We start from the raw sequence: 14,779 nt of genomic DNA on the forward strand, positions 1-14,779 counted from the left end.
CCATCATCATTATCTGATGAACACTAATATTATTGATTTAAGGTGAAAGTTTATTCGGTTATTATAAATTATCGTTAATAATTTCAATGTATAACAAATATATAATTCGCAGTTACTTAATAAAAAGTTACATTATTGTTTATTACTCCGAATTTGTTTAAAAAAAACAAACATGTTTTATGATGTTATCATGTGGTGATTAATTTTGTATAAACTCTTGTTTTTATATAGTGTAATTTTGCATATAGTATAGTGTAATTTTATTATTATTTTTTTTTTATTTTCCAACTTTCAAAATTCAAACTTCTTCGCCCCTTATTTTTCCGAAATTAAACCAATCTTATATAGATACAAGTTTATTAATCACGTTTTGTTATACAACATAATATAAATTAGCAGATTGTCGCTTTTCCCGCACTTTTTTTTTCTTTAAAAAAAAAAGAAAAAGATTGTCACAAATAAAAATATAATCAGATATAATTTAAGTTTTATTTGTGTTCAAACTAATTAATTTTTGGTAACACAGAACAAAAGTTACACAGGATAGAATAATACTTAACTTTTTAGATTATTTTTGAATGAAACTAAATATATGGTTAATGTACTTTTTTTGGGTCATTTGTTTCATTTTAAGAGGATCGAAATACAGGTAATAATTTCATGGGAGAAAAATTTTAGATTTGGTGATTTGTTGTACCATAATCTTTTTCTATTCACTCATTTAACTATATTTAGAACATGTAAAGAAAACTAGACCCTTCGGATAATGTGTTAAATAGGTTTAGCAAAAGAAAATAAAACCGACCCTGCATATCATTTATATCATTATATCATTATATAATTATTTTTTACCGCAGGTTTTTACGTTTTTTTTTTGACAATTTTTTTTTTGGCGTAAAAAAATAATGTGAAAATGTAAACATGGTAAAACATGATAAACGCACGTGATACGATATTAACCAATTTGGATTTTTTATTTTAGAAAGAAAAAAAATAAATATAAAAAAATTAAAAAATAAATAAATAAATAAATAGAAAAAAAATCGAAAAATCGAAATTAAAAATAAAACCGTTGTGATTATTTGATTGTTTTATTACTTTTTACTCCTTTTATTCATAATCTCACCCCTTTATTACACAAAAAAAAAAAAAAAAAAAAGAAAAATCATTCTAAAAAAAAATTTAATTAACTTCTCTTTTTAATCAAACAATTGTTCATTTTAATAAGAATTCGAATTTTTTTTTTTTAAAAAAAATTGTTTCAGAATATTATTATTATTATTATTATTCAAAATTTATATTAAGTTTTAACTTATTTTGTAAATAACTTTTTTTTTAAAAAAAAAATAAATAAAATGATTCAATGATCAAAAAAAAAGAATTAAAGAATCTTCGAATTTGAGAAATCCTTTGATATTCAGAATATGAACCAAATTTATCGTAATTTTTCCGAAAAATTATTATTATTTGATCATTTATTTGTAAATGATATTTGAACATCCTTACACCCTTTATTTTTTATTTTTTTTTTTAACCAAAAATTTTTTAATTTAATTTATCCGTGATTAGATCAAAAGAAAAAAAATATTTTAAGAAATTGAACTCCGCATAATTTCGTAATTTCATGAAAAAAAAAATTTAACAACGTTTCAGAATATTCAAGTTTTTACGATATGGAATAACTTCAATTTTACTCGTTATGGTAATATTAGACACTAAGCCACTGAAGAAAATCCACCATTTACAATTATAATTATTCATACACGAAATGCCAAGAGCTTCTTTCTTTCAAAAAAAAATGACAAAATGATTATCAAAAAAAAAAACGATATAATTTTCATTGGTTATGAAACATGTATAATTAATTCAAATAATTGGGATATTTGGGCGTAATTAATAAATAAGTGTAGTTGTGCGCGCACGACGTTACATTTGGATTTACTGAAATGATTAAAATAATAATAATAATAATACAATACTTTTTTACGCGGGAAAATAAAAATTTACAGTTGATCTTAACAAATTTGTTAATAAAGTTATTACTATGACAATTAGATAGGACCTCTAAAGCTGGTTATATCTATTTACATGATAGTTCAAATAAAAAACAAATTTATTTTTTTTTAGTGTCACCCTTAAGGGCTTGTGAATTTCACGACATATCTCGACATATTTACACATTGTTGAGTAACTAAATGTAATGTAAGTACGATATTTTAAATAATTTTTTTATTATCGGATAAATTTTCATTGGACAAATTATTTAATATGATATCCTTTTTTATATCAATTTAAAATACTTGATAATATTTTAATTGGTTCTTTTTAAAATTGTCGTTTGTATTTCATTTTTATCGAATGTTCTTAATTCAAATTAAAATAAATAATAAATTATTAATTTTTTGTTCATTTTAAAAATGATTTTAGACACAATGGCGTGGCGAAAAAAAAAAAAAAAAGATTTGGTCAAGAAAAATAAAAGGTGATTTACTGATGTACAGCAGGGTCTCAGGGAATAGCAAGATAATTATCAAATTGAATTTAAAAAACAATGGTTCTATGAACTATAATATCTGTGTGTACAGTATTTTGAATGGTATCTAATCCATTCTTTATAATTTTTTTAGAATCCTCCAGTTAAATTTCTTAACAACAAATATTTACCTGCAGGGGTTTATGCAAGATGATTATCTATTAAGCCCCTTGGTCATAAGATTGGTATTTGTGATATTTGTGATTTTGTGATTTTGTAAACCCTCCAAAACCTTATTAAATTTATAGAAATTGATTCAATATTGACGTGATTCATCAAAAGTTTTTTAATGTATGACTTAATCGTACGTTTTATTTTGTATAGCCATACTTTTATGTAATCTTATACAGTGTTAAATTGTTAATCCGCTTCTGCGTGACTGAGTCAACAAAATACTACAGTTTCGTATTATTGAGAAAATTACAAAAAAAAAAATTATTTTAGAATTTTGAATCACAACTGGAATATTTAATTTTATAAACAAAAAAATTGAATTTTTTCAAATAATTTTAATGTTTCGTTCACAAAAAAAAAAATTACAAATTTTCAAATTTTTATTAAAAAAAATTCATTTCATAACATTCATTTCGAATTAAATTTACGTGAGTTTTATTTATCCTTAATTAAATATAACATTTTTTATTCCTTCATATTATTATCGTTTTCAGAAATTATCGTTTTCAGAAATTATCATTTTCAGAAATTATATAATTTTCATGAAAAGTTATTATTTACAACTTCATTTGTATTTAAAAAAGGCAATTTCATGGGAATTTTATTATTTATATCTTCCCAAAAGTAATCAAAATATTATGAAAATATTTGTTCAATAATTACAATAATTTATAATTCTTGTAATATATTGGATTATTTGGAGAATCGAATGTTATAATACAAATTATAAAAGAATTAATAATAAGAAAGAATTTAAAGCGTATACATTAGTATCATGATAAAAGTAAAATAATAAGAAAAAAGTTTTTTGACAAAAAATCAGAGGTTAGTTTATCAACTATATCTATTTCTTTTCTATGAACTTTAACAAAAAAAAAAAATCTTGTATTGTGGATATACCACAATATTCAGCGAATATGATCGTAATTATATAGTTATGGTCTTATGGATCATTTAGATGAACAAATCGAAAAGTTTTCAAAGTTTTCAAAGTTTTCGATCAGAAATTATGATTTTGATACATATGATATAAACCATATAAGTATATAACCACAATAATCGCGTCCATTGCAGATAATTGCATCTACAGACAGATTCAGAGCATCTTTTACTCAACTTTATGATTTTATGATGTAGTATGTAATAATTCATGAAACAACTTATTGTTTATTCGTTTCATCATTATTATTAGAAACATCAAAGGTTTTACCTTTGAGACGAAAATTATAATGGCTCGTCTTATGATGCACTTATTTGAAACATATAAATACTTTGTAGTAAGGAAACTGCAAAAAAGAAACCTTTAATATGTCAAAATATATCAAATATGTTTTCAAAATAAAATAGGTTTAGTATTAAACAATTTTTTCGTTTTTTAGCAGTTCCGTCTTTTTTACTGCAATAGACCCGATTATTATTATCGTGATATGAAACGTCTACTTTATATTTAATACATTGCATTCCGCTATTGCACGCTCTTTAAATGATGATCAAGAAACATGAAACGAAACTGATACGTTGGGTTATCAAAGGTAAGTTGTTTTTAGTAATGACATTTCTCTTTCTTCCCTTTTTTTTAAAAAAAAAAAAGAAAATAAATATTAACATTGTTCTTTTTTCTTTTTATTACAGATGCTATGATTAAAGTCAAATTTAGTCAAATTGCTCGTTTATCATACTTATTGTAAATCAATATGAAATCAATATGGACTTCAATCCCCGTTTTGGCAAAATATTCTAAGTATGGTTGATCGATGAATTTGACGAATCAAAATAATTAAAATAATTAGAAAAGATCAATAAAACATATATATTACATCACAAGTACAATCATTTTAATCATTTTGAATTTTTGATGACTAAATAAATTATTACTATTAGTTTATAAATTAATTAAATTAACCCCATTTCAGAGGTTGTTGTTGACATCATAATCTTTTTTTGTGGAAAAATTTGTCGAATAAGATAGGGAGAAAAAATATATATATACTTTTATATTAAATGCAGGATTAAAGTAAGGTATTTTCACTTATTTGGTTAGTTTTGAAACCTGCTCAAATTATTCTCCAATGAAAATCATTAGTAATCAATTTATTTTTTTTTGATCTGCGTCGATTATCCTATCGTTTATATTTTTTAGTTGATCTGTTCCGTAAGGTTAAATTTGTGAATCAAATTCATTATAATGTTTGCATATTTTATTACTCGGTTAAAAATTATTTGCTAATTAGTTATTCAACCAGTTATATACGTACCTGGTTCTTTTAATGATGTTTTCTAAAATTTTATTAATTAACACAAGTTCATAAAAATTTTGATTGTTTATCTATTGAGAATTAAGTGGCCAGGATACAGGAATCAGAGGAATCAAATAATTAAAAAAAGTTTACCCGATTAATCCACAAAAAAAATTCACATGTATTACCAATATATTTTAATTGGCTGTTCACCGAAAATAGTAGGTTAGGTTAACTTACCCGTTGTTAATCTTTCGGAAAAATAAATAAATCTTAAATTATTAATCATATAATAACAAATCAAGTTTAAAAATGATGATCAAATATATATCAGATATTCCCCCTTAATTTATTTCTTTTTAAGTGTTATAATAGTATAAATAATAAATCAATAATACTAAAAAAAAAACTAATATAATAATAAATTAAAGTTATACTTGGGTTAATATATTTATCCCTTAGTATCTATCTTTAAAGAAAGGTCCATCCCTTTTCCCTATATTAAATAAGTTTATAAAAAAAAATATTAGTTTATGTTGTTTAATGTTTCATGTTAAATGTTAATTAATTGTCTTTTTTTTTTAAAAAAAAAAATATATATTATATATCGATTAAATTAGAAGGTATTTTCATTTATCCTTTATTTATCTTACATTTCATAATTTACAATTCATGTAATCTTTATTTAATAATAATTTTATCATTATTTATATTATTTACTGGTAAAAAAATTTATATCAGGACAGTATTCATATAATTATTAAATAACTAACTATATAAATTAAATAAATATATTTGACTCACCTCAAAGTCACTTTCAATGTAATAACTTGGAATGGTTTGAAACTAATGATGGCTCCATCTTGATGATGATAATTAACAAGACAAGTATTGTCTTCTAAAATATTTGTTTCGTAAATATGTTCTAACGGAAGTGTGCTATATATTTTACAAATTTTTTTTTCAAGTTAGTAAGACTTTAATTACGCAATCTTTAACGCTTTAATTACGCACCTCGTTAATGTAGCTTTAGCATGACCTCCATAAGCTTCATATAATCTCAATATAATCTCATCAGAATCTTCTGCACGCTTGACAGTATCCAAAATAACATTTGGTGCATTAGAAATTGTAAAATATGATTTGGTATCATATGCTTGTGCAATTTCTTTAGATGTGGTTCTGTTAATATTAATAAAAATTAGTATAAATAATATAATAAACAAAATAATGGAAATAAGCGTAAATTTACCTGATGATTAAAGGAACGTTAAATTGATACGCTTCTCTAACAACATTAGATTCCAAGAAAGAACAAGCATGCGGAAGAATTGCATATTTAAACTTATGAGTTCCAATATCACAATGAGCATCTGGTGCCTAGATATTTCAAAATTTAAATTAGATCCCATTGTAACAAATAAAAAAATGTATAAAATAAGTACAGACCTTTGGTGATCTTAATAGAGATAATCTCATCACGTTTCCATGAATTGCATATCCTTTAAAAATAAAAATAAAAATAAAAAATTATAATCATACGTTATTTTTGTATTCTTATAAAAAATAATTTTACTTGCCATATTTACAATCATTTAACAACGCTACACCGTATCCATATTCAGATAAGTCAGCAAATTTGTGCCCACACACTTCGAATTTGGCCGAATCCCATGTGGTATTATAATGCGTAGGACGTTGTACAAATCCAAATTGAGTTTCATAAGTAGCCTATGAAAATTATTGATTTGAATATGATCAATTAAAGAGTCACTATAATATTAAAAAAAAAAGACCCCACTTACATAATCATTGTATATATCAAATGGAAATTCTACTTTCTGCAAAAGTTATGCAAATAAATAAGCAAATTAGAATTTTATTATGCACATAACTTACTGATTAATAACGAACAAAATTACCAAGAATTGTCTATTTTCATCCCAATCTACTGTTGTATCAAAGTCAATTCTTCGTGAAACTGCCGTTAATGATATAACTTGACGTAATGTACTAGTTTTAGAAATTTTAGATTCAAGTAATAACGACGCTCGTAATGGCCCTGATTCAATTATCTAAAAAAACAAATTACATTAAATTAGAAAATTCAATAGTTTCAATTATCGATAACACAAAATATAATACCTTAACAGTGCCAAGTCCCGCTTCATGTCCTTTTTGTAAGTGATAAATTTCAACTATTTGTTTCGATATAAAATGTTAATATATATTAATGAAAATGTAATAGCTTTCTTTAAAATCTTTTTAATTCACAAAGTACTTACCATCCCAGGCTATAGAAAAAAAAAGATTAAAAATAAAATTATAGTTAGATAATGATAAAAATAAACAAGAAAAATATTTTAAATATTATGTTACATACCATCCCAGTATAATGGCTAAACAAAAATAATTTACAATTTCATTAAAGCTCATAAAAAAAAATAACAAAAAAACCAAAATTTTTCCTTCTTTTTATTACTTACTATATCTTCATAAATATTAAATTTATTTCCATGTTGTCCTTCGGGAATAAGTTCTCGACTAATTTAAAAATTATTATATAAATATGAAAAATATACGCATATTTATTGCTACACAAGTTAATTGATGCTTACTTTAACTTCAAATCAAGATCAACTAAGCTTACTAAACGTCCATGTTTATCAAATTTTGCAGAAATATATTTATTTTGCAAACAGAACAAATCATCGATAACACAAGCTATGAAAACAATAAAATAAAATAAAGACGAATTGTCGTAAATAATTCATATAAATAAATAATAAACACGAACATACATACCAGTTACTTGCGTAAGATTAGTGGGAATTTCTAGATCAACTCCTTGTGCTCCAAGTCCAGTAACATCATTAACTATTTGTTGGATAAAGGATTAGTATTGTATTTCTAAAATATAAATAAAAAAAAAGTGAATCTAAGACAAACCTAAAACGAATCCGGATTTCTTGTCCTTTGACAGTTGTGGAAATTGGCCCATTCCCTCACATACAGGAACTTCGACAACTTCGGTCCTATTCCAACCAAGTGTATTTAAAGCCAATAGTCCTAAATAACCAATAATATGTACGTTAATACCAAATTAAAGATATAAGGTTAATTAATTATTAACTACCTTTTTTAGCACTTTCAGCACTATCGGAAATTTTAAATAATTTATCAAGGGCTTTTTCGAGAAGGGTATTTCCAGTTTTTTCGACTTCTTCATAAAACTACAAAAAATGTAGAAATAAGAATACTGACGGTATGTTTTGTTCAATGAAAAAGAATTTATACCTTATTAGCATCATCATAAACCATTTCAATAGATGAACCTGGCAACACATCATGAAATTGGTTCCTATATAATTTGAATTTTAATAATAGATCCTTTATTTCATATGTATATACATAGTGTAAGTACTTACAATAAGACATATTTCCATAATTTATCTAATTCTTTCTTCGGATAATCAAAACTAAAAGATTTAAAGCAAAAGAATGTAAGAAATTCAACCTATTCACAAATTCGAAGCAAGAAACGGAATAAAGTAAAGAAACAAATCAGATTTCAAATATATTTACGTGAAACCCTTATTTTCAGTTTGTGATTTAATAAAATTGATCGTAGACAGTAACTCAACATCCCGTAAAAGAAGTTCAGATTTGCGATTATACCGTTTGATACGACCATGTGAAGTATATGTACCTCGGTGAAGTTCAAAATACTAAATATTTAAGAATAAATTAATCATATAAATAAAAAATATGAGGGATAATAAGAAATAAACATATATTACTTACTAACTCTCCCTTCCAGGTTACTAATTCTTTAGAATCTTTTTCAAGTCTTTCATAAAATTCTTCAGCACTTCCCATTTCAACTTTAGCCAACCCATCCTGATCGTTAGAAAAATCAAATTAAAAAAAAAATGAAGATAAAAGAAAACCAAAAATATTAAACATTATATATTTACAATGTCTTTCATTCGATGTAAACGTTCGATCATAGAAGCAAGTGGACCACCACCACCATCCCCATTTCCGAAGACTAAAAGACTTTCGTTGCTATATTCTTTATCTTTGTGGTTTCTGACGCTATTTATAAGCTCTCCTACTTTGCATTGAGAAACATAGCTACCGGTTTACAGAAAAATTAGAATTTCTTTATTAAAAGAAAAAAAACAACAATAATGAATAACTTTACCTTTCAGCTGGACACATATGCGTTAGTACCTTACTTCCATCGATTCCAATCCAATAGAAAGTTGTGTTGGGAAACTATCAAATGAAAAAATATTATTCGAAAGATCTCAGCAACTATAAAAGCGATGTTATTATCTTCCGAACCTTGTTTATATTATTCCATGATAACTTTTGAGTAAAAAAGTATTTAAGTCCAGCACCTTTTATGATTTGAGGCAACTGAGCAGAATAACCAAAGGTATCTGGAAGCCAAAATACTGAGCTCCTTTTCCCAAAATTATGCTCAAAATATCTTTGCCTAAAAATATAGGTATGCAAATTAAAGATTGCGCAATTTAAATGAAATAATGATAATAATCATCAAATTAATTACCCATATAAAAACTGTCTGCAAAATGATTCACCGCTTGGAAGGTTACAATCCATTTCAACCCACGTCTATAATAAAAAGAAATTTAACGAATAATTCTTAAATTCTATTCTTTTTCCTATCAAAATTATATAATACATACTCCGCCAATTGGCAAGAATTGGCCTTTATCGGCCTTTTCTTTGACTTTCTCGAACAGCTGTGGATAATATTCTTGTAACCATTCAAACTGTTGAGCTTGAGAGCATACAAATTTAAAGTCTGGATATATATCCATCAATCCAACTTGAGTTGACCAGCTTCTAGCAACTTTACGTTTAGTTTCATCAAATGGCCTTTACATAATTATAAAAATGTTAATTGTATCGTTTACTCGTTTACTTACTACAATTTTTTTTTTTACATCTCACTTACCATAACCAAGCGGTATCAATATGACAGTGTCCAACAGCGGTTAATTTATGTTGCGTACTTCCATTTTTGTTTTTCAAAAATTCTTGAGCAATTTTACGCCCTTCAATAACTGTCTTATTGTCTCCTGGTTTAAAAACATTGACTATATTATTAGCAATATAAAGTGCTTGAGCTGATCGTACGGTATCATTAGGAATTTCTTTAGCCGAATCAAGTATGATTTGAAAGTCATAAAATAGACCCCATGCATCTTTATTAGGAACTACCAATTCCACTGTATTTAAACGAAATGTTCTGTTTGGATCTGGAGGATTTATCGTATTACTTCCATTACCGAACATGCCTATAATAAGAACATTATAATAAGTATCAAATCCAATTTAAAATAAAAATAATAAATACAGTTTCATTACCGTTACAAGCCATTTCTAAATAAAACTCGAATTTTTCTCCACCCTTACAGTTACGCGTAAGAACATATTCTGCTCTACGATCATCCCCATCTAATTTACAAATGAAATATAAATTCGAGCTAAAAAATTTTGTTTGACCTAAACTACTTATCACTTACAGCCACCAGTGAGACCCTGAAGAGGAACTCCTTCTACAGTCCATATCATTCCTTCATTATCAGCATCCCATAGAAACTGTACTTCTTCATTTTTCCAATACTCAGGAATTTTAACGGATATATGAAACCAGTGTGTTGACTAAAAGCAAAGCAAAGAAACTACAATGAAAACGGTTACTGTTTCCCATTCAGCTATAATGTTCGTTTACATACCCAACTCGGACCAAAATGGTCGCCACGTTCAGCTTTTTTATATTCGCCTTTTACAGCTTCTTTAAAGGTGATACGTTTCAAATGTGGAACTGAATATACATGAAGTTTAATGTAATCCTTAGAATCTTCGCGATCCTTGTAAAGTTGTGAACGTAAGTTTACGTCCGAATAATAATTTCGCGAAATAAATTTTTCACAACGATCGACAGTAATGCCTCGAACTAGTCTCGTGTGGGGTAAAGTCATTATTTAATTAGCGATAGATTCGATGAACCTTGAATAAATAAAGTTCAAATCGCATCCATTTTATAGTTTTTTTAACAAATGATCTAATATATCCAAATTTAGATGGATTTTCTTATTTAAAGAGTCAGATGATGAATATAACAATAGTTTTTATTGTAAATATTTTTGATTTGATCATCTGTATCATGTTTCAAGAACAAAAATAAGGACGATGAATCAAAGTTGAGACTTGAGAATTAATTCGATCCAAAATTAAATTGACAATTTCGTGGCATTTCCGAAAAAAAGTAGTCGTTTCCAAATATAGGCTTTATTTAGCCTTATTTTGGACGCATCCATCAAATCATTTCCTTCCCAAAAAAAGTATAAATAGTCATTTTAGGAAAACTTTTTTTTTTTTCTTCCTCAAATACAATATTCCTTTTTATTTAATAGATTTATTTATAGTCTTAGAGTTCGCAATATTTAAAATAATTTATTTATAGAGATTTATTACACGGTTTTTTCATTTTACGACTATCATTTTTTTTCTCTTTCTTCAACAAATTAGGCATTTTTGTAAATTTTTATTAAAAAATGACGGCACAATATAGACCATTAATTATGCTAGCAGCTGGAATTACTTTTGTATATTTGATAATATCTTTACATTCTGCACCTTATCCATATCCTAAGAATATTATGGTATCACGAGAAGATTTATTCGAAAGTGTTAAACCGAACGGAATATTTATATCAGTGCAAAAAGACTGGGTTTATTTAACGGCAATATGGAAAGAACACGAAGCAAATTATGAAGATGCGACAGGTATGGGTTTTTAATAAGAGTTATTTTATTTATTTTAATTATCAAATTTTAATAAATATATTCGTAATTTTTACAGGATTGATCAGACAATATAGGAGACCCTTACATTTATTATTACGTGACAATTATGACCCAAGAAATAGTAAGTGGGTTTTAAAATGATTTTTTTTTAGAATTTTGTAATTAATGCTTTATTTTCTTAAAGGTTGGCAACTTCTTTATAATCATCGACTTGAAGGTCCCATAACACATATATCTAGTTTCTATTACAACGATGGGTCAACACCATCAAACACGGAATATAATGAAAATAATGCATTGGCAATTTTGTACCAATCGCATGGAAAAGAGGATATTAAATATATAATACGGCTTTATCATATAGGAAATTATGAAGATGAAATTAGCAACAATATATTAGATAATTGCCAAATATCACCACGTACCTGTCATATAAAGCCATCCTTTAAATATCAAGATATAATATTGCCAGGAACAACCAGTATTAAATCATTTCATGTGGATGGTTCAATTATATTATATTCAAGGTATTTAAATGTTTTGTTTATAAATTTTATATCAAATTGAATCTAATTTATGAGTAAATTACAGGAGTCCAGATGATGCTAAATTTAGAACAATATTAATACCTGAAAATATTTTTGATATTTCAAAGAGCAAGACTGATGCGTTAACACTAAAATCTAGTGATCCAGGACCGATACAAAGTTTGTATAATAGATTTATATTCCTTTGTATAATATGTTTGCTTAAATATAATTTCTTTATATTTTTCAGAAGTTGGACGATTAGATCCCGTTACCAAAAAGACCTCAACTTTTCGACGCGTTTACGCTGTGTGAGTTAATATATATTTTAATTTTATTTATTTGCTTGTTTAACACATAATTTTTAATACTTATTTTTATATTTAAGGTCAGGAGTGATTCGTGTATTAAATGTTGAAGTTACAGCGACTGATGAGACATGGAAATTCCAGGTGTCAGTCATTCATAATTCATCGTCATCTGAGGAAACTGATAAGAGATTTCGTTGGCGTTCTAAGAAATTAATTGCGGTAATTAAATTTAAATTGGCGGTATGAAATTTTTTTAAAAAAAGTATTTGACGATGATCTCTTTTCTTTTTTATACAGTATGAGCGTCCAACATCACCTAAAAAATTCGAATATGAACAATTTGATTTTGTACGTGGAATTACTTTTACTCCGATCACTGTTCCAAAGCCTGTTGTAGGTAAGTAATTAAAAATATTATTTTCTTATTTATAAATGAAAAGATTTTATACTAACATATATTTTATCAACTTAAATTTAGTTACAGCAAAAAATGTTACAACAATATGTATTGGATTGAACAATATTTTATTTACATTTGATTATAGTAATACAACAACAACAACAGATTCTAATCAACAAGATACACATTCAACTGAGGCATTTATAGTTAGAAGCGAATTTCTGCCTTCACTTGAAGAGTCGCCATTTCAAGTTGTAGGGACTGAAATTAATGCTAATGGTAATTTGCTGGCACTAGTAACTCAGGTAAATGACATTTATTTTTTAAAATACTCTTATATGTCTTATATTAATATATTTTTGTTACATAAAGGAGAATTACGTTTTAATTTATAAGAGAGGGGATGCCAATGTAAATGTCTCACCCCCATCGGCTCAAACGAAGAAAGGTTGGTTTACAGGGTTAATTGATGCTGATAATAGACAAAATAGACAGACCGAAGATAACTGGGAATTAAGGATGGTTATACCTTCAACAGATTTGGACATTTTGGGTCAATCGGAGCTGGTAAGCTTAATTTTATTCAAGCAATCTTATGAAGTTCTTTATAATAAATCACTTACCATCAACTATTTCTTATAAAGGATGTTATTGCAGTGAAAATATTGAATGTTTCCGGATTTCAAAACAATGGAAATGTACTATGTAAGTATATTTTATTATAATGAGCGTTAGTTAAATGGGGAAAATTCTCAACAAATTTAGTTCATATTTGTTTGCGTTTATTAATTTTATTTTATTTTATTTAATTATCAAGTAAGTTTATATGAAAATGGGGACATTACAACTTTTGATTTGAATAATTCAGAACAGGAAATGAAATTTTGGTTTGTTATCAGAAAACAATGGCATATGTATATAGGTAAGTTGTTAATATATAATTTTCATTTTTTTATTAAAATAACGTTTATTTATTTATTTATTCGTTTATAGGAATGATATGTGTTATACTTGGTTTTGTATGGAATGAAGCAAAAATGGGATAAATCGTTTATAAATAAATCTTGAAAATTTTAATACCGTAATAAGCAAAATATGTTTCGATTCTAAATATAATTTGTACGTCAGTATAGAACATTACGAATAAACAATCACGTAATCAAAAAAGTAAATAAGCCACATTTAATTTAGCAGTTAGCACAGCCAATTCAAAAATTTAATAATTACTCTTTCTATTCTATATTTTAACCTAAGTATAGTTTAAAATTTTGAGTATTTGCTCATTAGAAAGTTGAAATAATTAATTTTTATTTTTTTTTCTTATTATTTGTTCTTTAATTATTTTATTATTTCGGTAAATTCATGGTTATTCAAATTATTAAAGAACAACGAATAATAAAAGAGGCGCAAGATTCGATTATAAGTGAGAGGCTTGTTTACGTGCCTCCAAAATATTTTTTTTTTGGTTTTTTTTATCTTTATTAAATTAAACTTGCCACGTCAATTTGTTAAATTACGAATAAACAAAAAGAATGTTTTTATATTATTTTGAAAATTTAAAATTCCACTTAATTAAATTTCTTTTTTATTTGACAATGAAATTCGCGCAATGTGCGCAAAGAAAGTTTTACTCGTAATATTCATTTTAACTTTATTCCCAGTTGTATATTACTGTAAAATATTAAATTTTAGTGAACCAACCAGTCTACGGATTCATAATATAAATTCATATCAAGATGGGACCATAT

The 14,779-nt window shown here is 25.8% G+C and overlaps 2 protein-coding genes across 3 annotated transcripts; one reads left to right on the forward strand and one right to left on the reverse strand.

Moving 5' to 3' along the window:
* Window positions 1-5,415: 5,415 nt before the first annotated feature.
* On the reverse strand, window positions 5,416-10,964 carry OCT59_020083 (uncharacterized protein; the record flags this gene model as incomplete). Of its 2 annotated transcripts, XM_066148934.1 has the most annotated exons (29): window positions 5,657-5,663; window positions 5,749-5,883; window positions 5,959-6,126; window positions 6,197-6,324; window positions 6,394-6,446; window positions 6,525-6,675; window positions 6,750-6,785; window positions 6,867-7,019; window positions 7,090-7,142; window positions 7,230-7,238; window positions 7,328-7,343; window positions 7,431-7,488; window positions 7,563-7,668; window positions 7,750-7,821; window positions 7,894-8,013; window positions 8,081-8,177; window positions 8,242-8,305; window positions 8,373-8,423; window positions 8,530-8,672; window positions 8,749-8,844; window positions 8,922-9,081; window positions 9,152-9,225; window positions 9,295-9,448; window positions 9,524-9,588; window positions 9,663-9,855; window positions 9,935-10,277; window positions 10,348-10,437; window positions 10,506-10,644; window positions 10,719-10,964. In XM_066148934.1, 29 exons carry the CDS (start codon window positions 10,962-10,964, stop codon window positions 5,657-5,659), a joined length of 3,180 nt encoding a protein of 1,059 aa, XP_065989894.1. The 2 variants fall into 2 exon arrangements, with proteins under 2 accessions (XP_065989895.1, XP_065989894.1); XM_066148935.1 differs by lacking the exons at window positions 5,657-5,663; window positions 7,230-7,238 and adding an exon at window positions 5,416-5,440.
* A 576-nt stretch (window positions 10,965-11,540) lies between these two features.
* Window positions 11,541-14,479, forward strand: OCT59_020084 (uncharacterized protein; the record flags this gene model as incomplete). Its single annotated transcript, XM_025317945.2, has 12 exons — window positions 11,541-11,772; window positions 11,849-11,914; window positions 11,978-12,320; window positions 12,385-12,500; window positions 12,571-12,631; window positions 12,709-12,850; window positions 12,929-13,028; window positions 13,110-13,336; window positions 13,404-13,598; window positions 13,676-13,736; window positions 13,849-13,953; window positions 14,025-14,479. 12 exons carry the CDS (start codon window positions 11,541-11,543, stop codon window positions 14,075-14,077), a joined length of 1,701 nt encoding a protein of 566 aa, XP_025177201.1. The 3' UTR covers window positions 14,078-14,479.
* Window positions 14,480-14,779: the final 300 nt, after the last annotated feature.

This window comes from Rhizophagus irregularis, chromosome 3, assembly GCF_026210795.1.
Source record: "Rhizophagus irregularis chromosome 3, complete sequence".
Classification (NCBI taxonomy): Eukaryota; Fungi; Glomeromycota; class Glomeromycetes; order Glomerales; family Glomeraceae; genus Rhizophagus; species Rhizophagus irregularis.